Here is a 24,446-nt window from a genome sequence, read left to right as displayed (position 1 = left end):
TCCCTATTAGGGGTGTCGGGATGGGGGTTCCTGGGAGCTACCCCTAATAGTTCTACTTGGTGGGCTCTCCCGGGGGGGTCACCCTCCGGTTACCTCTTTTTCATGTAGCCCCTCGATGAGGAAGGGCATGCCGACTGTACCCTTTTGATATTGTCTGTCTTTCACTAATGTCTTCTGTTTTCATTACTTACATTGTGACAGCAGGCCCTCCCTGCTGCAGTTAGTTTATGTACTGTTATACGTATGTAAGTGCCTTTACTATAAAATAAAATATTTTGAAAGTAAAATTCTCAGGAAAATACATATTTGAAGATTAAATAATTTTTATCTATGTTTTATTTAGTGTACAAATAAAGGCATGCATTAAATTAAATAACATGTTAGTATATATAGATGTGCACCTTCAGTACTCAACTAGATCACCTGCTGATGATTCTACATCTTAGAACATTGTGTCCAAGATGGTGAGTACCAAGATACTATCAAGTGTCATTTGAATGAGGGAATTAAGCAACCATAAATTAATTGGATCCATCTATGAACAGGCTGATTATACCCAAGTGGATCCATCGATTGACTTGGGTACAACCAGTATGTCAGATTTTTAGCATGCAATTTTTGCCAGCGGCTATAGTAATCACTGTGTTCTCCTGGCAGAGATGACTCCCTGTGCCCCCCTGCTTTGGAGAACACACTCGTTTATGGGATTCCACCATTAACAATGTCTGTGTTAATGGGGGAATCAAGTTATTTTCTTTCCTGCAACCCATGGTTGCAGGACAGAAAATCACAGAATCTTTGTCCTGCTCAAATTATATTTCTAAATTAAAATATATAGCAAGTTCCTCCACCCCAAACTCGCTGATCCATGTCTTTAGGGACCTTGCTTTGTGCACTGGTGCACAGTCATGTTTGAACAGGAAGGGGCCATCCTCAAACTGTTCCCACAATGTTGGGAGCATGACATTGTCCAAAATGTCTTGGTATGCTGAACCCTTAAGCGTTCCCTTCACTGAAACTAAGGGGCCAAGCCCAACCCCACACCATAATCCCCCCTCCACCAAATGATTTGGAGCGGAGGTCCAATACTTTTGGCAATATAGTGTGGATGAGTGAGATTGGAATGGAAGAACTTGACTGATCTGCACAGAGTCCTCAACCCGATAGAACACTTTTGGGATGAATTAGAGTGGAGACTGAGAGCCAGGCCTTCTCGTTCAACATCAGTGCCTGACTTCACAAATGTGCTTCTGGAAGAATGGTTAAACATTCCCATAGACACACTCCTAAACCTTGTGGACAGCCTTCCCAGAAGAGTTGAAACTGTTATAGCTGCAAAGGGTGGGCAAATCTCAAAATTGAACCCTACAGACTAACACTGGGATTCCAATAAAGTTCATGTGTGTGTAATGGCAGGCATCCCAATACTTTGACAGTATAGTGTATATCTACACATTTCTAACTTGGAATAAAAGAAGAAAGTAGGTACAGTTACTTTTTTTGTTTTTCAACTAAATAATTTTTGGATGAAATTTTGAAATTCAGGTAGCTGATAAATAATTAAAGAAGGATTGACTAATTGGTTGTTTAAAAGTTTTATATGAAGTTTTAGAATATTTATTAGGAATTTATTGTACATTCAGTCTCTACTCATGCAAAGAGTTGACCTTTGGCCACAACTCATAGGAGACATGCCTAAAGCCTGGTATATACCAGCAGGTTGAACAAAAAATAACTGTCAGCTCCGGTCGGAGACGCTGAACTAACTATGAGAAGTTAGTACAGCGATCTCGACCACTGAGCTGTTGTGTTCTGCCATTGGCTGAGAGCGCTGATCAGGAGTTGGTCAGCTGCTGGTATTCCAGCATGCTTGTCCGAAAGAAGCTTCTGTCGGACAGACTGATATACACACATGTCGGACATTTTTTTTTAACCTGCCGATGTCTCCCGACATTCGGCCTGTGTGTACGGATCTTAACGATAATCATTCCCACTACACTACATAAGAATTGACTGAGAACATTCACTTGATTAAAGCGGAAGTAAACCCATCCAAAAAACAGTTTCATTTCCGGGGCATGCCGGTGTAGTGTCACAGTTTGCTGCCTATCACAGGATGGTGCGGAAGTGACGTTGTTGCGTACTGCGCATGCGCGATGCGTTCCAAACGCTCGCGCCGTGCGTTCCAACATAGTTTCGGCAATACAGTTCAGCGAAACCATCACATAATGTTACGGAAGTGATGTTACACACAACACAAACACGGGCCACGTTGTTGCGTACTGCGCATGCGCGATGCGGTCCAAACACTTGCGCCGTGCGTTCCAACATAGTTTCGGCAATACAGTTCAGCGTAACCATCACATAATGTTACGGAAGTGTTCGTTACAACACTAATACTTCCCTTGTTACCTAGTAGGTTTTGCATTGCTGGGACTTGTAGTGCCTATCCTGAGCTACATGCTTCAATGTTCAGTGTCCTCATCCCTATCCCCATGCTTCAATGTTCAGTGTCCTCATCCCTATCCCCGAGCTTCAATGTTCAGTGTCCTCATCCTTATCCCCGAGCTTCAATGTTCAGTGTCCTCATCCCTATCCCCCTGCTTCAATGTTCAGTGTCCTCATCCTTATCCCCGAGCTTCAATGTTCAGTGTCCTCATCCCTATCCCCCTGCTTCAATGTTCAGTGTCCTCATCCCTATCCCCGAGCTTCAATGTTCAGTGTCCATCCTTATCCCTGTGCTTCAATGTTCAGTGTCCTCATCCCTATCCGCAAGCTTCAATGTTCAGTGTCCTCATCCTTATCCCCATGCTTCGATGTTCAGTGTCCTCATCGAAGCAGGGGGATAAGGATGAGGACACTGAACATTGAAGCTCGCGGATAGGGATGAGGACACTGAACATTGAAGCAGGGGGATAGGGATGAGGACACTGAACATTGAAGCTCGGGGTTAAGGATGAGGACCCTGAACATTGAAGCAGGGGGATAAGGATGAGGACACTGAACATTGAAGCTCGCGGATAGGGATGAGGACACTGAACATTGAAGCAGGGGGATAGGGATGAGGACACTGAACATTGAAGCTCAGGGATAAGGATGAGGACACTGAACATTGAAGCTCGCGGATAGGGATGAGGACACTGAACATTGAAGCAGGGGGATAGGGATGAGGACACTGAACATTGAAGCTCGGGGATAAGGATGAGGACCCTGAACATTGAAGCAGGGGGATAAGGATGAGGACACTGAACATTGAAGCTCGCGGATAGGGATGAGGACACTGAACATTGAAGCAGGGGGATAGGGATGAGGACACTGAACATTGAAGCTCAGGGATAAGGATGAGGACACTGAACATTGAAGCTCGCGGATAGGGATGAGGACACTGAACATTGAAGCAGGGGGATAGGGATGAGGACACTGAACATTGAAGCAGGGGGATAGGGATGAGGACACTGAACATTGAAGCTCGGGGATAAGGATGAGGACACTGAACATTTAAAGCTTGCGGATAGGGATGAGGACACTGAACATTGAAGCACAGGGATAAGGATGAGGACACTGAACATTGAAGCTTGCGGATAGGGATGAGGACACTGAACATTGAAGCATGGGGATAGGGATGAGGACACTGAACATTGAAGCACAGGGATAAGGATGAGGACACTGAACATTGAAGCTCGCGGATAGGGATGAGGACACTGAACATTGAAGCAGGGGGATAGGGATGAGGACACTGAACATTGAAGCTCGGGGATAAGGATGAGGACCCTGAACATTGAAGCAGGGGGATAAGGATGAGGACACTGAACATTGAAGCTCGCGGATAGGGATGAGGACACTGAACATTGAAGCAGGGGGATAGGGATGAGGACACTGAACATTGAAGCTCAGGGATAAGGATGAGGACACTGAACATTGAAGCTCGCGGATAGGGATGAGGACACTGAACATTGAAGCAGGGGGATAGGGATGAGGACACTGAACATTGAAGCAGGGGGATAGGGATGAGGACACTGAACATTGAAGCTCGGGGATAAGGATGAGGACACTGAACATTTAAAGCTTGCGGATAGGGATGAGGACACTGAACATTGAATCACAGGGATAAGGATGAGGACACTGAACATTGAAGCTTGCGGATAGGGATGAGGACACTGAACATTGAAGCATGGGGATAGGGATGAGGACACTGAACATTGAAGCACAGGGATAAGGATGAGGACACTGAACATTGAAGCTCGCGGATAGGGATGAGGACACTGAACATTGAAGCACGGGGATAAGGATGGACACTGAACATTGAAGCTCGGGGATAAGGATGAGGACACTGAACATTGAAGCACGGGGATAAGGATGGACACTGAACATTGAAGCATGGGGATAGGGATGAGGACACTGAACATTGAAGCATGTAGCTCAGGATAGGCACTACAAGTCCCAGCAATGCAAAACCTACTAGGTAACAAGGGAAGTATTAGTGTTGTAACGAACACTTCCGTAACATTATGTGATGGTTTCGCTGAACTGTATTGCCGAAACTATGTTGGAACGCACGGCGCAAGTGTTTGGAACGCATCGCGCATGCGCAGTACGCAACAACGTGGCCCGTGTTTGTGTTGTGTGTAACATCACTTCCGTAACATTATGTGATGGTTTCGCTGAACTGTATTGCCGAAACTATGTTGGAACGCACGGCGCGAGCGTTTGGAACGCATCGCGCATGCGCAGTACGCAACAACGTCACTTCCGCACCATCCTGTGATAGGCAGCAAACTGTGACACTACACCGGAAATGTAACACTCCCATTGGTTGTGCTCTCAATCAAACTGTTAAACCATCCAATGGCTGGTGTCATGACTGATCACATGTGCAGCATCATGGTAGTTTTATATTAAACAGAGGCAAAGATGGCAGCTTCCTTGGCTGAAAACGATAGGGGGGTTTACTTACACTTTAAGAGATCCAGCATCCCTCTCTTGTCCTCTACTTTCAGAATTCAAATGTTTTCTTACCCCTGTGTCCTGGTGTTCAAAAGGAAAAAAGGAAATGACCCAATGGGAACACCAAAGAAAACAATAAATACTTGACAGACTACAATCACTCTAGTTAATTGTACAAGAGGAAGGTGTCTATTACTTTATGTGCATTTTTTAGGGAGAGCTCCACCTGTTTTATGTCCAAATTGGACTGCTGAATATAAACCTTAATGTGGGTGCTGGAATAAGAATGTTGCCAGAAAGTTCAGCCACTAAAATATATGCAATAAAGCCCTAAATGGCTGAAACCCTTCATCACTCTAATATGAAATGTTTCAAAACAACCCTAAAAGGCTTCCAAAAGGAACACACTATATCCGAAATTAAACAAACAAAAAAATAACTGTAATGCTTACCCCCGTAGGAGCTGGATATTTGCCAGGTCCCTTTCCCAGTGGATTGTCCCTCAGCCAGGCACATGATCACAGCCATTCTTTGGCCTAATAACAAGTCTAAAGCCCGGGAGCCACTGTACTAACCATTTGAGGTTAGTGCAGTAATTTCCCCCTCTGAGCTGTTCGGTCTCCCCCCCCCCATCAGGAAACTCTGATCAGTGCTCTCTGCCATTGGCTGAGAGTGCTGACCGGAAGTCGTCGGCTGTTGGTTCTCCAGGATGCATGTCCGACATACACACCGGCAGAATGTCAGCTGGTATTTTTTATACCGGCAAATATCTCCCGACATTCTGTCCATGTTTACAGGGCTTAAGGTTGCTGATTTTGTTGTTTTTATCCTTGGAGAACTTGGATAGCGTTGAGGGAATTGAGTGGGATACTCCAAAAACAGAACTATATACAGATTTAGGACAATAAACTCCTTTCTGAAAAGCTGAAGCAGAAGCCCATGCCTATAGCAATCCATGGACTTGGCTTGTAGTAGAAGCAGTTCAATACAGACTTCTTTCAACAAGAGCAAAGTCCCTTCACATAGAATCAGACTGAGCTCTTCAGGACACCAGCAAATGTCACACACAGTTGACTTTTTATTTCAAGAGGGGTGGCAGCAGAGCAAAAGTCTCTAAGATCTTTCACAGCAGTCTGCACTCACAAATTGTCAAGGGACAGTTGGTTGCCTCCATCCATCCTTCCAGCAACACCTTTCTCCAGTGATAGCAGACTAGATCTTCAGCAGACAGCACCCCAGTCAGCTCTCTGTAGCTTAAGCATCCAGGTTCTCAGGTTGTTCACATGAGGCTTCAAGAACAGCAAGCACTTGGCACCACTGCCCTGGAGGGCAGCAGCCCCCCAGGCTGGACTGATTCTCTGCAGGAAAAGACCCCAAAGCTCAGTGTCTAAGAGTATTTATTCAGAGTCCCAGCAGCATTAAGGGCCATGCTCCCTAGAATTGGCATGGGCTGTATAAATATTCATACTGCCATTTGCATTGCCCCACACCTATGTTCCAGAGAATTCTACAGTTCTCTGGAGAGCAGGTGGGCAGTCGAACTAGCAGCAGCTGAAACACTGAACAGACCTAACTAATCAAAGGCAGCTGCATTGATTACAGTGAACACAGCTACATTTACCTGACAGAACAATTGCAGTGCCACTAAATACAGTGAGCCAGTGCTATATCTAACTAATCTAACTACATAACTGAAATAGCTCAAGGTACTCATGGTAATCAAAGTAATAATTGACACAATATGACAGTTGCTTATTGCCCAGACCGAATGACATCCAACACAAACTGATATCACCAGACACGCCTGGCTGAGCTTTCATTGGAAAGCTTAGAAAACATTTTATGATCACTATTCTTTCCTTCAAGAGAACTTGAAGAGTTTGACCTAAACATACTTATGTAGAGGACAGATAACACAGATAGGAGCCTTAAGATGGTCCGATCATACCTGTATAGCCAGCAGTCCTCATAGGTCTACTATATGTTCTGTTACAGAGTGTGTATGCGTGTCTGCAGTCATTATTGCATTTTTGGGGTTTTTTGGCTGTCAGTGACAAAAAAAATTCTTTCTTCTCTACAGACTAAAAAAATGTGCAATATACAAATCGTGAAGGTTCTTGGTGTTCTTTTGCTCCATGTGACTTTAGTGACACCAGCCACACAAGTATGCTATGACTCGGATGAGAATGCCTACTCTATTATCACATGTGGAGCTCCTGGAAAGGATGGCTTACCGGGCATAAATGGAACAGATGGAGAAAGAGGACAAAGGGGAGAAACAGGTATCAATGAAAGAAATTATTTTAACGCTTCCAAATGCTTAAACTGTATGAGGCCAGTTTATACAGAATCTGCAAATTGTTCCAACCACCTCAAGGTCCATAAAACAGCCACCTCTAGGTCCAGTGAACAGTAATCTCCAAGCCCACAGAGCAGCTATTTCCAGGACCATATTGATGCCATATCCAGGTTAAAGAAGTTGTAAAGGCAGAAGGTCTTTTATCTTAAAGCATTCTATGCATTAAGATAAAAGGCTTTCTGTGTGCAGCACACCAGCCACACAAGTGTGCCATGACCCAGATGAGAATGCCTACTCTATTATCACATGTGGAGCTCCTAGAATGGATGGCTTATTCGGCATAAATGGGACAGACGGAGAAAGAAGGGAAAGGGAAAAACAGGTATAAAGGAAATTTTAATGACACCAAATGCCTAAACTGTATGAGCCAGTTTATAAAGAAGCTGCAAATTGTTCCAGCCACCTCCAGTTCCATAAAGCAGCCATCTCTAAGTCCTTTGAACAGAAATCTCCAAGTCCACAGAGCAGCTACTTCCAGGACCATAGTGTTGTTACATCCAGGTCTATAGAGAAGTCACCTCCAGGTCCATAGAGCATTCACTTCCATGTCAGCAAAACAGCTACCTCTAGGTCTATAACGCAGATGACTCCAGGTTCAAAGAACTACCATCTCCAGGTCTACACTGTAGCTATCTCTAGGTGAGGTTTTCTGTAGCGGCTTGATTAAGTTTCAGTGTTTCAATTGGGCGATTTTCTACATAGGTTCCTTTAAGCTAGTGCATTGTTGGTTCACTTATCTTTTCCTTCCATTTCCCTTCTAAATGTTTTTTTTTCTTTGTTTTCTTTGTCTGAATTTCTCACTTCCTGTTCCTCCTCAGTAAGCTGTTCAGTAAGCTGTTCTGGCTGACTAACCACCAGCTCGGATGATGGTGAGAAGTTTACTGAGGAGAAACAGGAAGTGAGATATTCAGACAAAGCAAAAAAACATTTAGAAGGGAAATCAAAGGAAAAGGTAAGTGAACCAACAATGCACTAGCTTAAAGGAAACTATGTAGAAAATAAAAAAATTACCTTTACAACCCCAGAAGCTGCAACAATTGAATAGCCCCATCATTATAAATGGGCCATTCTTTGTTTAAAATTAATATTTACCAATAACAGATAGTTATTGCCTTATGATGTGCTTAAAAATATAGCTGTGCAGTTGTTTTTTACTTTTAAAGCATAAACTCTGTCAGTAAATGTATTGACTTGATTAACCAGGGCCAGCAGGTCCACAGGGACCTCCAGGATCAAATGGACTTGCAGGGGCAGCTGGACCACCTGGACCAAGAGGAGAACAGGGACCACCAGGAGCAAAAGGAGAGAGAGGAGACAGTGCAAATGCAGGTAAAAAGAAAGCCATCTATGAGAGCACATAGTTTCACCTACAAATCATTTAGTTGAAGATATTAAGGTTGCATCATAAAACATGTCTAGATCACATGAGTGTTTATGTGAAATAGAAGATGCTCTTGAACCACATATTTCTAGTAAATGCATTATTCATGTAATCTTTCAATTGAACGATATATAGAAGGGCGGCTGAACTTTTCAACCTTAGGTGCAATCAGGTCCATCCTCATCGCAAGGTTTTTTGAACTATGCAAAGAATTACAGTTTGTTTCTTTAAATCAGTCACACCTTGAATAGAAAAGCCCATCCCCAGCCAGCATGCTGCAGAATGGGATCATTGCTCTCTGTGGGGAAGTAGTGATCCCCTGCTGAGTTAGAGCCAAATTCTCCAATCAGCGGGAGCACGAGCTTTGTTTATTGCAGAGCTATAGGTCTGAATCAGTAGGGAGCAGGTCAGATTTTTGCAGTAAGTTAACTGCTTCCATGCAGGGAGCAAGGGTCCTTCTCTGCAGCATACTGGCAGGGGGTAGGCTTTTCTACTCAAGCCATGGCTGCGGCTAGAATGTAGTTAGCTGCTGTAATCTAAAGATCTTATTGGGCTTTAGAATAGCCCTAAACATATCTTCATTTGAAGTCTCAATTGTTGAAAATTATTTATTAAGACCATTAATTGTTTTTGCTAAGAAACTAATCTAAAGGGTTATCTATACTCCCTGCTGACACCAGCAACTGCGGAAGGGATTTCCACATTCTTACTGTTTTAACAGTAAAGAACCCCATATGCAGTTTAAGGGATATCTAAAGGTTAATTTTTTTGTTTTGTTTTTTAAACAAACATGTCATACTTACCTCCTCTGTGCAGTTGGTTTTGCACAGAGTGGTCCTGATCCTCCTCTTCTGGGATCCCTCAGCTGCGCTCCTGGCTCCTCCTCTTCTGAAGTGGCCTGTTGCAGAGCCGCTCACCCGTGTGGGCCACTCTCGTGTCCTACTGCTGCATCCATTGACACAGACAGCAGGACAGCCCCACCCCCCCCCCCCCCCCAGCTCCCTTGTCATTGGATTTGATTGACAGCACCGGGAGCCAATGGCTGCACTGCTATCAATCTATCCAATCAGGACCCGAGACACCACCTGGAGCTGGTGTGCTCCTCCCTGTCACTGGAAAGACCGGGTTTAGGTAAGTAAAAGGGGAGCTCTGGGGGGCAGCTGCATCATAGGAGGTTTTTGACCTTAATGCATAGAATGTATTAAGGTGAAAAATCTCAAGGGTTTACAACCCCCTTAAGATTGAACCACTTCTCATCAAACTTCATTGTGTGTCTGTGTGTCTTCTTTCAAGACCTTAGATTAAATAGTTTTCTCGCAATGATACAGTCATGATTTAAAGATGTGTATACTGTGATCCCCTCTTAAAGTGGTGTTGCCACCCAAAAAAAATTGCTTAAAATTCATAAAAAAATGTAAAAAAAAAAAATTGGAATTTTTTTTTTTACTCACCTCTAACTGCCTGTTGCTAGGGGGTTCCTCGTAGTCTGCCTCCTTCATTGCCCGGGCTGGTGGCATCACTTCTCCTCAGTGCCGTACAGTCATCTGGGACCTGTCACGTGTCCCAGATGACTGTGCGGTGTATCACGGGCCATGCGCAGTGGGTGCCTGGCTGTGAAGCCACAGCCGGGTGCCCACAGTAAGAATGCCGGTGCAGCGGAGAGGGGAACGAGGGGGGGCTTCGTTCCCCCGCATCGCTGGACCCTGGGACAGGTAAGTGTCCGATTATTAAAAGTCAGCAGCTGCAGTATTTGTAGCTGCTGACTTTTAAAAAAAATTTTAGGGGGCACCCCACTTTAAGCACCTAGTCTACAGAGAGAATATGTTTATTGTTTGTAGTCGTTCCTCATAACTGAGGTCCTCCAGACCCCTTGTTAGCTTTGTTGCCCTTTTTTGGACTCTCTCCAGTTCAAGCACATCCTTCCTAAAGACTGTTGATGAGTAGTGATGGACGAACTTCCGACGGGACGTTTCGCGAACGCGAAACGCGAACGGACACAAACGTTCGCGAAAACGACCGTTCGCCGCGGGCTCCATTGACTTCAATGGGAGGCGAATTTCGCAAACCTTTAGGTCGAATTTGCGGCCACGGGGTAATTATTAGGGGGTAGCACGTAGTCCCACCACCTGGACAATAGCATAATACATGTATGAGGTGAATTTGGGATCGATAACTACAAGCATTTTTTTTTTATTTGGGAAATTGTTCTGACAATTCAGGACTATGGAGCTAATGAAGGCAATGGAGGAGAGGGAAGGTCAGGGACCAGGGTAGGCAAACAAGAGGGTGCAGGAGATACAGAGCACTGACAGCAGCACCGTAATACAGAGCACTGACATCAGCACCGTGACATACAGCGCTGACAGCAGCTCCGTGACATACAGCGCTGACAGCAGCTCCGTGACATACAGCGCTGACAGCAGCTCCGTGACATACAGCGCTGACAGCAGCTCCGTGACATACAGCGCTGACAGCAGCTCCGTGACATACAGCGCTGACAGCAGCACCGTGACATACAGCGCTGACAGCAGCTCCGTGACATACAGCGCTGACAGCAGCTCCGTGACATACAGCGCTGACAGCAGCTCCGTGACATACAGCACTGACAGCAGCTCCGTGACATACAGCGCTGACAGCAGCTCCGTGACATACAGCGCTGACAGCAGCACCGTGACATACAGCGCTGACAGCAGCTCCGTGACATACAGCGCTGACAGCAGCTCCGTGACATACAGCGCTGACAGCAGCTCCGTGACATACAGCGCTGACAGCAGCTCCGTGACATACAGCGCTGACAGCAGCTCCGTGACATACAGCGCTGACAGCAGCTCCGTGACATACAGCGCTGACAGCAGCTCCGTGACATACAGCGCTGACAGCAGCTCCGTGACATACAGCGCTGACAGCAGCACCGTAAGCAGCCCCAGGAGGAAGTCAGCACAGCACAGGGATGGTGTGATCCCCTCATAATAAGAACCCCCAGGAGGAAGTCAGCACAGCACAGGGATGGTGGGAGCCCCTCATAATAAGAACACCCAGGAGGAAGTCAGCACAGCACAGGGATGGTGGGAACCCCTCATAATAAGCAGCCCCAGTAGAAATATGACACCGCTCAACCTCTTCAAAGAGGAGGGTAGGGGCATATAGTACGGTGTGCTTTTTTGGGTCAGGGAAGTGAGCCAAATGAATTAAGAAGGTCTGTGTGCTTGATTCCAAAAATTGTTTATAGACATATACATGGTCTACTGATCACATGTGTTGAATTCCTCCGAGATCCATGCCTCATTCATTTTTAGAAATGTGAGGTAGTTAACACTGTCGTGAGCTAGGCGAGTACGCTTATCGGTCACAATCCCCCCTGCTGCGCTGAACGTCCTTTCGGACAGGACACTGGATGAGGGGCAAGCCAACAGTTCGATTGCAAATTGGGCAAGCTCTGGCCAGAGGTCAAGCCTGCCCACCCAGTAGTCTAGGGGTTCATCACTCCTCAGAGCGTCCACATCGGCCGTTAACCCAATGTAGTCGGACACCTGACGGTCTAGGCGTTCCCTGATGCTGGATCCGGATGACACCTGTCGATGGGTCGGCTGAAAGAATGACCTCATATCCGAAGTCACCAACACATCTTCAAACCGGCCTCTTCTTGCAGGCGCTGTTGGATTGGTACCCGCAAATCCTTCTCTGGGAGTGGGAATTGCTCCTCTGCCAGCGCACGCAAAAGCAGAATGCAGCATTTCTCGAAGCAAGGCCTGGAAGTGCTGCATTCTGACAGCCCTCTGCGACGGCGGTAACATTTCCGCCATTTTGTGTTTGTACCGGGGATCTAAGTACGTTGCCACCCAGTACTGGTCCTTGACCCTCATGCTTTTTATACGGGGGTCCCTATTAAAACACTGGAGCATGAAGGCCCCCATTTGCACTCAAGCGGAAGGTATGTGGTGGTGGTGGTGTTGTTGGTGGTAGTGTCTTTGGGGGTGCACATAGCAGAGAGTGAAGAAGAGGGTGCAGATCGAGAGGATGAGGAGGGTGCAGAAGAATAAGGCTGAGTGAGCCACTCAACCAAGTCTGGTGCGTCCTTTAAAGTAATTGAACGCACCTTCTGCAACTTCCCACTTTGGCTCAAGGCTGTTGCTCCTGCCCTACCCCTACCACCCCTGCGGAAGGGCCTGCCTCTTCCTCTGCCTGTCATTTTTTAAATCACCCTGTGACAAAACTCTTAGTCCCTATACCGCTGAAGGACTGCTGCAGTATAGGGCAGCGGTCAGCAGTAGTGCACGTCAACCCTATGTATTGTGGACCGATAGCGGTCCTTACAGAACAGCAGACTGTACTGCACTCAGGCCTATGTACCGTAGCACCCTATACCAAGTTACCAGTCCTTATAAAAACTTTTGTGGACCAAGCAGGTTGTGTGTTAGTGTTTAGCAGACTGTGCGTCAGTCCCTATACCGCTGAAGGACTGCTGCAGTATAGGGCAGCGGTCAGCAGTAGTGCACGGCAACCCTATGTATTGTGGACCGATAGCGGTCCTTACAGAACAGCAGACTGTAACGCACTCAGGCCTATGTACCGTAGCACCCTATACCAAGTTACCAGTCCTTATAAGAACTTTTGTGGACCAAGCAGGTTGTGTGTTAGTGATTAGCAGACTGTACGTCAGTCCCTATACCAATGAAGGACTGCTGCAGTATAGGGCAGCGGTCAGCAGTAGTGCACGGCAACCCTATGTATTGTGGACCGATAGCGGTCCTTACAGAACAGCAGACTGTACTGCACTCAGGCCTATGTACCGTAGCACCCTATACCAAGTTACCAGTCCTTATAAAAACTTTTGTGGACCAAGCAGGTTGTGTGTTAGTGTTTAGCAGACTGTGCGTCAGTCCCTATACCGCTGAAGGACTGCTGCAGTATAGGGCAGCGGTCAGCAGTAGTGCACGGCAACCCTATGTATTGTGGACCGATAGCGGTCCTTACAGAACAGCAGACTGTAACGCACTCAGGCCTATGTACCGTAGCACCCTATACCAAGTTACCAGTCCTTATAAGAACTTTTGTGGACCAAGCAGGTTGTGTGTTAGTGATTAGCAGACTGTACGTCAGTCCCTATACCAATGAAGGACTGCTGCAGTATAGGGCAGCGGTCAGCAGTAGTGCACGGCAACCCTATGTATTGTGGACCGATAGCGGTCCTTACAGAACAGCAGACTGTAACGCACTCAGGCCTATGTACCGTAGCACCCTATACCAAGTTACCAGTCCTTATAAGAACTTTTGTGGACCAAGCAGGTTGTGTATTAGTGTTTAGCAGACTGTGCGTCAGTCCCTATACCGCTGAAGGACTGCTGCAGTATAGGGCAGCGGTCAGCAGTAGTGCACGGCAACCCTATGTATTGTGGACCGATAGCGGTCCTTACAGAACAGCAGACTGTACCGCACCCAAGCCTATGTACCGTAGCACCCTAGACAGACCAAGTTACCAGTCCTGATAAAGAGCTTTGTGGAACAAGTGAGTTGTGAATGATTAGCAGACTGCAGCAGAAGGGCAGCAGTCAAGTATAATATTCTTTCTATATTTGGAAGAAAGAATATTATACGTGTACAAGCCTATTACCGTACCACTGATACCAGTCCTGAAAAGAACCTTTGTGGAACTAATAGTAACAGCAAGTCTTTAAAATTATCCTCACTGCCTGACACACTGCTTCCTGCCTGTCCCTATACAAATTGGCAAAAAAGAGTAGGCTGGAACGATTAGCTGGAACAGCTCTTTTGTGGACCTGATAGTAACAGCTAATGATGATGATGATGATGATGATGAAGAAAGACTAATCTGGCTGAGCTGTCCCTAAAATAGCAGCATACAGCGCTCTGTCCCTTTATCTAAACTGACAAAAGAAACTCAGGCTGCTGACCTAACACCTATACCAGTCCTGAAAAGAACTTTTGTGTACCAAATAGCTAGCGTTTTCTCTGTCCCTACTCCACACAGGATCCTTTCCCTACAGTGACAGAAGAAAGAATGTAAAATGGCCACCGGATCGGGTGTATTTATAGGTTAGGGGGAATGTCCAAGTGTCCATGAGCTGTCATGTCTCAATTGGTTGTCCTGTAACACATGATAAACGTGTCACGAAAGGTTAAAGTTCTTGTATACATTAAACACGTAAGTCCGCCGGGGCGAACGACGGAAAAAGGCGTTCGAACCCGCGGACGGCGAAAGTCGGAAATTCGCCGCGAAACGACCGCCGGGCGAAACGTTCGTCCATCACTATTGATGAGAACTGGATGGCATATTCAAGATGTGGCCGAACCAGAGTTGTTTATAGTGGTAGAAAGTAAATATCGTTTTTAATGCATGCTAATAGTCTGGTGGCCTTGCTTGGTGCAGCTTGGCATTGCATGCTATTGCTGTGATCTACTAGGACCCCCAGATCCATTTTCATCATCAATTCCCCCAGAGGTTGTCCCCCTAATATTTATATTTCATGCATATTTTTAGTTCTCAAGTGCGTCACTTTACATTTTTTGATATTAAACCTCATCTGTCATACAACTGCTCACCCCTCTATTTTAATTGTCTTCTTGTAAAGTTGTGGCATCCTGATGTCAAGTTATTGCCCTGCTTACCTTTTTATTATCCACAAACACTGAGATTTAATTATTTATTCCAACCTCTATATCGTTTATGAACAAGTTAATCAGAATTGGTCCCTGGACAGAGCCCTTGAGTGCCCCCCCGCTCACAACTCCATACCATTCGGAGAAAAATGCCATTAATCACAACCCTGTTTGTTCATACTAATGATACTATTTTCATCATCAATTTATTGGATATGGCCCCTTATCATTCCTTCCTGTAGTTTACAAACTATTAATGATAGGCTGACTGGTCTGTAGTTCCTAGGAATACTGTATATCTTGTCACTTTTTTTAAATATAGGTACCACGTTTGCTTTTTTCTGCTGGTACCATTCCAGTCAGCAAGCTGTCTTAAAAAATTAGGAATAATGGTCTGACTATAATATGGCTTAGTTCTTTGAGAACTCTTGGGTATAAGCCATTCTGGACATTTATGCAGATTATGTTTTTCTAGTCTTTTTTGAACACTGGCTTTTGTCACAAGAGTACATTCAATATAATGTTTTTATCATGAAAGACAGAAGTTGTCAGACAAATCTAACAATTTCCTTTTATGAGGAGGTGAGTAAAACCTTAGACAGAGGGGTGGCTGTGGACGTGGTATACTTTGATTTTGCAAAAGCATTCAACATAGTTGCCCACATACGGTTAATGTGTAAAGTCTATGGATAGAAGACAATCCGAAACTCCATACATGCTCTTCAATAAGTCCAAATTTATTGTAGCTCCATAAAAGATGAATATGTACAGCAGAAGTTAGCACGTTTCAGCCATAATGGCCTTGTTCACAACAGTTATGTACAGAAACAGCACAACATATATAGTGTAAAAACCAAACACCCCCCTACTCCTTCATTGATCACAGGGGTTTCCAAATAACCTAATGATTGTCAAATTGAAACAATGAAACCAGAGAAAGAGGAGGGTTAAAGTTTTTCTGGAAAAGCAAACCACAAAATAGAAATAAAAATAATAAAAAAAAATAATAATAACTGATTAATATGACAGAATAGAAAAAAGTGAATGACCATAGGGAAGGGGATATCAAAAATAGAGACAACAGAATATGAGAATTGGTGGAAAAGGGAAAAAAGAAAAATGTTAAAATTACCGTAAATGTAAATCCAGAATCCATCTGAGGTTTAAAACCTGGGGGACTCTGGTTTTAAGCCTAAAAATCCACCAAGCTTCCCTATTCAAAAGTCACCTACTTTTGTCCCCACCAGGTTAACACCAGGGGGGTGATCAAGGAGTTAAATGTGTGTCCTAGGGAGTGATTCTAACTGTGGGGGGATGGGACTGCCTGAAGGAGGAGATCGTTTTTTCATACTTAGTATGAACAACAGATCGCTCTCCTCACTCCTAACAGAATGGAGATCTGTTTGTTTACACTGACAGACCTCCGTTCTGTGTCTCTCAGGACCGATTTCAGGTGCCCGGCGAACATCGGCACAAGCATCCCCCCTGGTGATCTTAAAGCGGCCGACGTATACCTACGGCGATTTGCCCAGGAGAGCCAACCTTCTGCAGTGTAACTGTGGCAGCTGGTCGTCTAGTGGTTAATTTCAAAACTTTCGCCTGAACTGGATGAACTAAAACACTCAGTTGAAGAATTCAGGTGACAATGTCTACATGTTTTAAAACTGCATTGAAAACCTCCAGGGTAAGACAGGTAGGCTGGAATTTCTGCAATGTAAATAAACTAGGGAGGACCCCCAAAGTGAGGGCCCTCCAACTGGAAAAACGACAACCTGCCCTTAATACCTTATGGAGACTTTTATCTGAATAAAGGATGGGTAAATTGGTTTTACCTATACCGACCACCTGCTGGTATTCCTTAGAAAAAGTAGTGACAAAGGTAGCTGGGCAGCCAGTATCAGATATCCCTTCTCATATATTAATGTCATACTTCTTATTGCCTGATCTCCCACTATAAGTGCTGCCTAAAGATGCCTCCTTATGCTTCTCTTTTACATGATCCAGGCCCTTCTTAATCCCTGAATCCCAGTAACCTCTCTAGGCCAGCCTCACAGTAATGATAAGGCTGTATCTGCAGTTTAAGAAGGCTGTATACAAAGAGAATTTCCCCCTGGCTCGGGAAAATATACCCTTATAGGTAAAGCTCTCACAGTGTGGGATTGGTGGCAGCTCGTGGCATGAAGTGTTGTATTGCCTGAGAATGGCTTCCTGTAGGTACTGGTGTGTATGGCCCCAGTCTCTAGATTCCCACTCGGGGTGATGTCCAGGAAGTCAATGCTCAGGGAATTAGAACAAACATTGAATTGTAAATTACGCTGATTGTCATTGAGCTGCTCAACAAAATCCTTCAAAGAGGTGTCATCCCCATCCTACACCATCAGCAGATCATCAATATACTGTAGCGCCCATACCACTTGATGTTATGTACCAACTTTACTATCGGGGGAAAACAAGGAAATTTCTTCTCACCACCCCATGTACAAATTCGCCATTGAGGGCAAAAATCTAGCCCCCATTGATGCCCCACAGCGCCGGGCATAAAAACAGTCATCAAAAAGAAAATTATTATGTGATTGCAAAAACTCCACACTCATGAGAATAAAGTGCTCACGTGAGTAAATGCTATATCTATTCAGATGATAATCAACAGCCCAACTGTGGGTATAGTATTGTATATATAGCATTATAGCCCATCAGTTTAGAGTTACCCATAAATGAGGGATCTGGAATCATTGCTCTAACTCCGGAGTGTGTGGTGATATATAGCACATTTAACCTCTTCAGACACATTTTAATATTAGTGGGTCAAATTTATTTTTTCAAATTCTATTTTCTTAACCTCTTCCGGTCAACAGGGGGCATATACACACTCTCAGAGGTTTGGCTTTAATGCTGGAGAGGCTGCAATATATGTGGCCCTATGAAAAAACATTTCTGTGTTGAGAGTGTGTGCTCTGTGCGCTCCCAGCACTGTCAACGGTGGGGACCAAAAAGTTCCCAATGCATATTTGCGATCAGAAGCTTTCCAAACATTTTACCGCTGTGACAGCCAATCACAGCAGTCACATGACCTGAATGCCCACCTACGCCTCCCAGCATTTAGAAGCTTTTAAAGGGCCAGGAGGTAGTGGCGGGAAGGGGTTCGGTGAATTTGAAAAAGAGACATGTTACATCATCACAGTACATGGATTGTTTGATTAGCCAATCACCAAGCATCAGACTAGTCATGTGGGAAGAAGAGGGGGGAGTTACACTCTCCCTCATGACTAGAAATGTTAGGTAACTCTGGGCAAGTGAAGCAGTGGGCGAACACGAAGAGAGTGAAAATTTAAAGTTGTTGCATGGCCCTATTTTTTTCCTGAAAGTAAACCCAAACCAAAAGCAAGGCTATAAAGCAGAAGGCCACTGTCGTCTACAATTACTTTTCAAAAGTTTCAGAAGCCACCCAGGAAGTGCAAAAACTCAAGGGGCTCAATTATGCTAATAACAACTTTGGTTCTGAAGTAGGGATTCTCCTGCCTCCTTCACCATACTATAAGTCCTTCAATATGATTAATGTTTTTAGTAACCAATAATGATATTTAGAAAGCAGGACTGGGCAGGTCAGAGCTCAAACTTCATAGCCCATAACTGAGTTTCTTCTGTTTTATCGCTCCCAAGGAGCTTGTAAATACCTCATTGTATTCTCAGGCACCTCTAGGTGAATTATTTTCAGTCTTTCTATAGTTTACCCTCCTTTTCATGGAGCACAGGTTTGCTGTAACCTGCATTCTGTGGCTTTAAAGAATTTAGCATATATACAGTACCCACTAAATATGTTTTACCTGTAGGCTTAAAAAAGAAGTAGCTTTTACTGTAAGTTCTGCAAGTACTAATTGACTTTTTTTCTTAGCACTTGAAAATCTTAAACAGCAAATCTTGAATTTGGAAAGACGACTTCAATCAGAATTAGACCAACAAAAAAAAGGTGAGCTGGATGCTACAAATCAAAGTTTTACACCCAGGGTGCCATTTGGGTTTACCCAGGTGGCCGAAAGCATGACACCAACTTTTCACTATATCCACATGGAGAGGACTCTATGATGGGGAACTTGGCAGTGATGGGAAGATTCTGATGTGAGGGGAGGACTCTATCATGGGGATACTCTGATGCAATGGGGGGCTCTTGTTTAGAGGAGGGACTCCGATGTGATGGAGTCTCAAATTTATAGGGGGGGGGCTTTGATGTTTAGGGGACTCTGACGGGAAGGGGGGTCCTCTGGCATGGTGGAGGCTTCTGACATGAAGGAGTGAACTCTGATATGAAGGGGGCTTCTGATGTGATTTCAATTTTACCATTTTGTGGTGTTCATTGCCCCAGGCTCAGGTTTCTTATTCATAAGTCATACGTTACACATTTTAGAATAGTGTGCCTCAAAGTTTTGCAATTTTATAAAGGGTGCTGTGGCTGAAAAAAAGGTTGAGGAATACTGCTATAGATTAAGATTAACAATGACCACACCATGAAAATAGCAGACTTGGGAACTCAGCATATGTTTGGTGGGAACCCCTCATAATGGGCACAACAGGTGTGTGTAGACCCAAAATCCTACTGCAGAGATATCAACAGTATAGAAACCGAAGGGACTGTCTGGGGGTTCAACTCTCCAGCGTTCACCAAAGAATGAAATATAATTTTTGAGTGGACTGACCTTTTAAAGGAGAAGTCCAGCCTGAGGTTTTTAGGCTTGGCTTCTCCTATGGTTCACAGGAGTGAAATTAATTTTGCACTCCTGTGACCTGTTTTTTTTAGCGGAGAGTGGTCTAAAGTCTGCTCTCCGCTGATGTCACGGCAATCAGCTGAGGCAGCGCATCATCCCAACTTCTGAAGTCTGGATCAACCAGCTGCCTTGACTGATGGCCGTCTCAGCCTCTCAGCGAGCCTCTTTTGAGGCTGAGACGGCCGCTCCCTGCCCCTCCACAACTCAGTGCTCCAATGAGCGTGCAGGAGCAGAGCAGGAGAGAGCTGCTGGGTGACAGTGAGCAGCTCTATTTTGCTCAGGGAAAAGTGAGAACCCAGCCATCGGTGGTGTTCGGTGGCTCGGTTCTCAGTGCAGAGATGCCGGGGGTCAGCTGCAACATTTGGTCTCATTAGTCGTATTAACAGGAGAAAAAAAAAGCCTACCTCTCTTTTAAGCTACCAATGGACCTCGTTGTTAAAAAGTGAAAAAAAAAGTATGCCTTCCCTCCAGCGGGTCGCCAATTTTAAGCTCAAACCTGAAAGAGGCTGGATACCATCTGGAATCACAGACAGATCTTCGTTCACTTTTTTTAAATTAATCTGGCTTAGTATGCTTGTGGACTGTGGGGGGAGACTGGGAAAAACCAACGCAGACAAGAGGGGATATTCTAATAGTGAGGTAGACCTGACCACAGCAGGTATATCTCCCCACAATTTCAGGAATTGACTCGGGCAAACTGTGCCAGTATGTACTGCACAGAAGGAGGTAATGCCAGGCAATAACATTTACTTGCTAAGTAGATAATGTACAGGAAAGAATATATTTTATTTTAATAGGCAACAAAAGTACAGTTCCATGATCAAAGAGGTTTCTTTCTTTATCCCTTTTCCACTTCTTGTTTCAGCTTTTGCATATCTTAACCACTTAATAACCGGCCTATAGCCGATTAACGGCTATAGGTCGGTTTGCTATCTCTGAGAGGCCGTTAATTAACGGCCTCCCGGAGAATCGTTCGTGCGCGCCCCCTGGGGCGCGCACGCCGGAACATCCGTGCTCGCCGAGTTCACGGGACCCGGCGCAACACGGATCGCGGTAAAGGACCAATGGCAGCGGTCCTTTACCACGTGATCGCTCCGTCCAATGACGGAGCGATCACAAATGTAAACAATTCGGCTTGCCGGGTCAAGCTAAGGTCATCAGTCTCCTCTCCTCACACCGATGCAGCGTGAGAGGAGAGGAGAACATTCCAGTGAAAATAAAAAATAACCGTGAGTGCCCAGCAGTGCCCAGCAGTGCCCAAATAGTGCCACAACAGTGCCAGAACAGTGCCAGACCAGTGCCAGACCAGTGCCATCTATCACCTGTGCCACATCTGTGCCACCTGTGCGACCTGTGCCACCTTTGCCACCTCTGTGCCACCTCTGTGCCACCTCTGTGCCAGCAGAGCCACCCCAGTGCCACCCCAGTGCCACCCCAGTGCATACCAGTGCCACTACAGTGCATACCAGTGCCATACCAGTGCCACACCAGTGCCACACCAGTGCCACCTGTGCCCATCAGTGCCACCTGTGCCCATCAGTGCCACCTGTGCCCATCAGTGCCATCTGTGCCCATCAGTGCTCATCTGCGCCACTGCAGTGCCACATCAGTGCCGTCTGTGCCCACCAGTGCCGCCTGTGCCCACCAGTGCCGCCTGTGCCCACCAGTGCCGCCTGTGCCCACCAGTGCCATCTGTGTGCTAATCAGTGCCACCAGAGCCACACCAGTGCCACCAAAGTCACTATAGTGCCCATCAGTGCCACCTGTGCCCATCAGTGCCACCTGCGCCCATCAGTGCCACCTGCGCCCATCAGTGCCACCTGTGCCACTGCAGTGCCCCATCAGTGCCGCCTGTGTCCATCAGTGCCGCCTGTGTCCATCAGTGGCGCCTGTGTCCATCAGTGCCCACCTGTGCCCATCAGTGCCCACCTGGGTGTTAGCTTTCCAAAATGGGGTCACTTTGTGGGCGTTTCTATTGTCCTGGTGCTCCAGGGCCTTCATAAGTGTAATAGGTGGTTGAGGTATTAGATGTGTAATTTATGCTCCTAGAACGCCTGAAGTTGCTACTTCAATGTTGGACTTGTGTATGTGGCCAGGCTGTGTAAAAGTCTAACACATGTGGTATCACCGTACTCAGGAGGAGCAGCAGAATGTATTTTGGGGTTTCATTTGTGGAATGTATATGCCGTGTGAGAGAAATAGCCTGGTAAAATGACAATTTGGTGTGAAAAAAAATTAAAATAAAAAAAATCTTTATTTTGCAAAGAATTGTGGGAAAAAATTACAACTTCAAAAAACTAACCGTGCCACGTACTAAATACCTTGGAATGTCTACTTTCCAAAAAGGGGTCATTTGGGGGGTTTTTGTACATTACTGGCTTGTTAGGGTCTCCAGAAATGAGATAGACTGTCAGTACATCAGCTGTGATCAAATTGATACATTTTCAGTGATTGGCACCATAGCTTGTAGACCCTATAACTTTCACGCAGAATAAATAATATCCACTAATTTGGGTTATTTTTACTAAAGACATTTAGCAGTATACATTTTTGGCCAAATTTATGAAGAAAAATTACTTATTTGCAAAAAATTTTAATAGAAATGAAGAAAAATGCTTTTTTTTACAAAATTTTCGGTATTTTTTCATTAATAGCACAAAAAATAAAAAACGCAGAGGTGATCAAATACCACCAAAAGAAAGCTCTATTTGTGGGAAAAAAAGGACGAAAATTTCAGATGGGTACAGTGTTGCATGACCGAGTAATTGTCATTCAAATTGTGAGAGCACTGAAAGCTGAAAATTGGTCTGGTTATTAAGGGTGTTTAAGTGCCCAGTGGTCAAGTGGTTAAAGGAGGTGCCAGAAGTGGTAACAGAATCTACGTTTCAAATGGTGCTATAGGCACTTATGATGAAGCCGCAACCAATTGTAGAAATGCTGGAGGTCAGCTGGCCTCACCGCAAAATTTGGCAGAGAATAATGCCATTCTTACCGTTCGCAACCAAATTGGCAAAGATGCATTCCTTGGTATAAGCGACAAACAGACAGAGGGAACTTTCAAATATCTCAACAGCGTGGTGATCTCCTACAGGAACTTTGACTCTGGAGAACCAAATAATAGGGGAAAAAACGAGCACTGCGTGTTGATTCGTAGTAATGGAAAATGGAATGATTACATTTGTGAAAAGAGACATCTTGTCATTTGTGAGTTCTAAATCCTCAGAAATTCCAAGACCCTACCCTCTGTGATTATGGATCTGGTGAAGCTTTCAGTTTCTAAAGTGACCCTGTTTGCTTACATTCCAAACCTACCCCAACTCACGTCATTGCTTATATTCATCTTCCTTTAACTTACCCTCCACAGGAAGCCAATATGGCCTGGTTGGAGCTTCCACAAAGCTTAAGATTCTTCTCCCCATGTGGGGCTTTGTGACTGGTTGTTTAGACACCCATTGGGTGGAAAGGAGATGAGTCACAGACTCCCAAATACCTGGACATATGAAGTATTACTCTATTGAGTTGCAAGGGTGAAGGGAAGATGAGTATGTACAATACCAAGCTTTTTCCTGCACGGACAGAGCACAAGTTCACTTTAATGAAAACCTGCACTAAGAGAATATGGACACTAATTTGGCCTTCTGAAAATGCTAGTTATCCACCCGCCATGCTGAACCATTTAGGGAAACTCTAAACATTCACAAAAATTACCTAAAAAAAAAATTGTTTTTGAAAATTTTACTTTTTTTGCCTAGGAATATATTAAGTAAAGATAAACACAGTTATGCAAGTTTTCAGATCAGGGGTCCTGGTTTTCAAATCTCCTTGCTTCTTCTAGATCAATAACTCAGAATATACTAAGTAGCTCAGAGCTAGAGGCAGCCAGGCCATGTATTTTCAGAAGGAAGTCAGCAATGGATGTCTCTATATTTCTATCAGTGCACATCTCCTTTAACATCTTCTCTACAAGGCTCAGATCCTAATTTCTTCAAATCATTAACAGAAGTAATCAATTTTGATGAACGTGGGCAATAACTGTTCTGATTATCTAAATAAAATGTGTCTTTGATTATATGAACAAAAATTATATTAAAACAATAAATTCTTCATACTCAAAGTTGACTTACCGTCTATTGTTTTAAATATGTTGTCATGGTTATGCAGTGATCTTCCTCTTGTTGCTTACCTCCCCTCATGTGTTCTGACTAAGAGGCCAGCCACTTCCACCTGGTGGTTTTTATAACCTCTCCTCTAAGCATGGCTCCACCCCAGGCCCTATCAGGGAACCCTATATTAACCTGTGCACTGCAAGCCAACAGTGCTGATCAATTGTGTATTCATTGTGTGTTTGGCTTCCTGGTTCCTGCTTGCCGTGTGCTCTATGTTT

The 24,446-nt window shown here is 44.9% G+C and overlaps 1 protein-coding gene across 2 annotated transcripts; it reads left to right on the top strand.

Annotated features, from left to right (window-relative positions):
• Positions 1–391: 391 nt before the first annotated feature.
• LOC143957094 (mannose-binding protein C-like) lies at positions 392–24,181 on the top strand. Of its 2 annotated transcripts, none has more exons than XM_077467234.1 (6): positions 392–464; positions 7,025–7,226; positions 8,507–8,632; positions 19,195–19,269; positions 20,928–20,943; positions 22,914–24,181. In XM_077467234.1, the coding sequence occupies exons 1-6, from the start codon at positions 462–464 to the stop codon at positions 23,275–23,277; spliced, it is 786 nt and encodes a 261-aa protein (XP_077323360.1). In that variant the 5' UTR covers positions 392–461; the 3' UTR covers positions 23,278–24,181. The 2 variants fall into 2 exon arrangements, with proteins under 2 accessions (XP_077323360.1, XP_077323359.1); XM_077467233.1 differs by lacking the exon at positions 392–464 and adding an exon at positions 6,802–6,940.
• Positions 24,182–24,446: the final 265 nt, after the last annotated feature.

The sequence above is a fragment of the Lithobates pipiens genome, unplaced genomic scaffold, assembly GCF_037356315.1.
Source record: "Lithobates pipiens isolate NorthernLeopardFrog02 unplaced genomic scaffold, aLitPip1_a1.2 Scaffold_51, whole genome shotgun sequence".
Taxonomy (NCBI): Eukaryota; Metazoa; Chordata; class Amphibia; order Anura; family Ranidae; genus Lithobates; species Lithobates pipiens.
The sequence above is the reverse complement of the archived record's forward strand: the minus strand, read 5'-3'. Positions and strand labels throughout refer to the sequence as shown.

Bases quoted from the DNA above. Each gene is read 5' to 3' on its own strand.
- LOC143957094 (XM_077467233.1), top strand. The intron at 7,227-8,506 runs GTATCAATGAAA...TTGATTAACCAG, and splicing joins AGGACAAAGGGGAGAAACAG to GGCCAGCAGGTCCACAGGGA. The intron at 8,633-19,194 runs GTAAAAAGAAAG...TTTTTTTCTTAG, and splicing joins AGGAGACAGTGCAAATGCAG to CACTTGAAAATCTTAAACAG.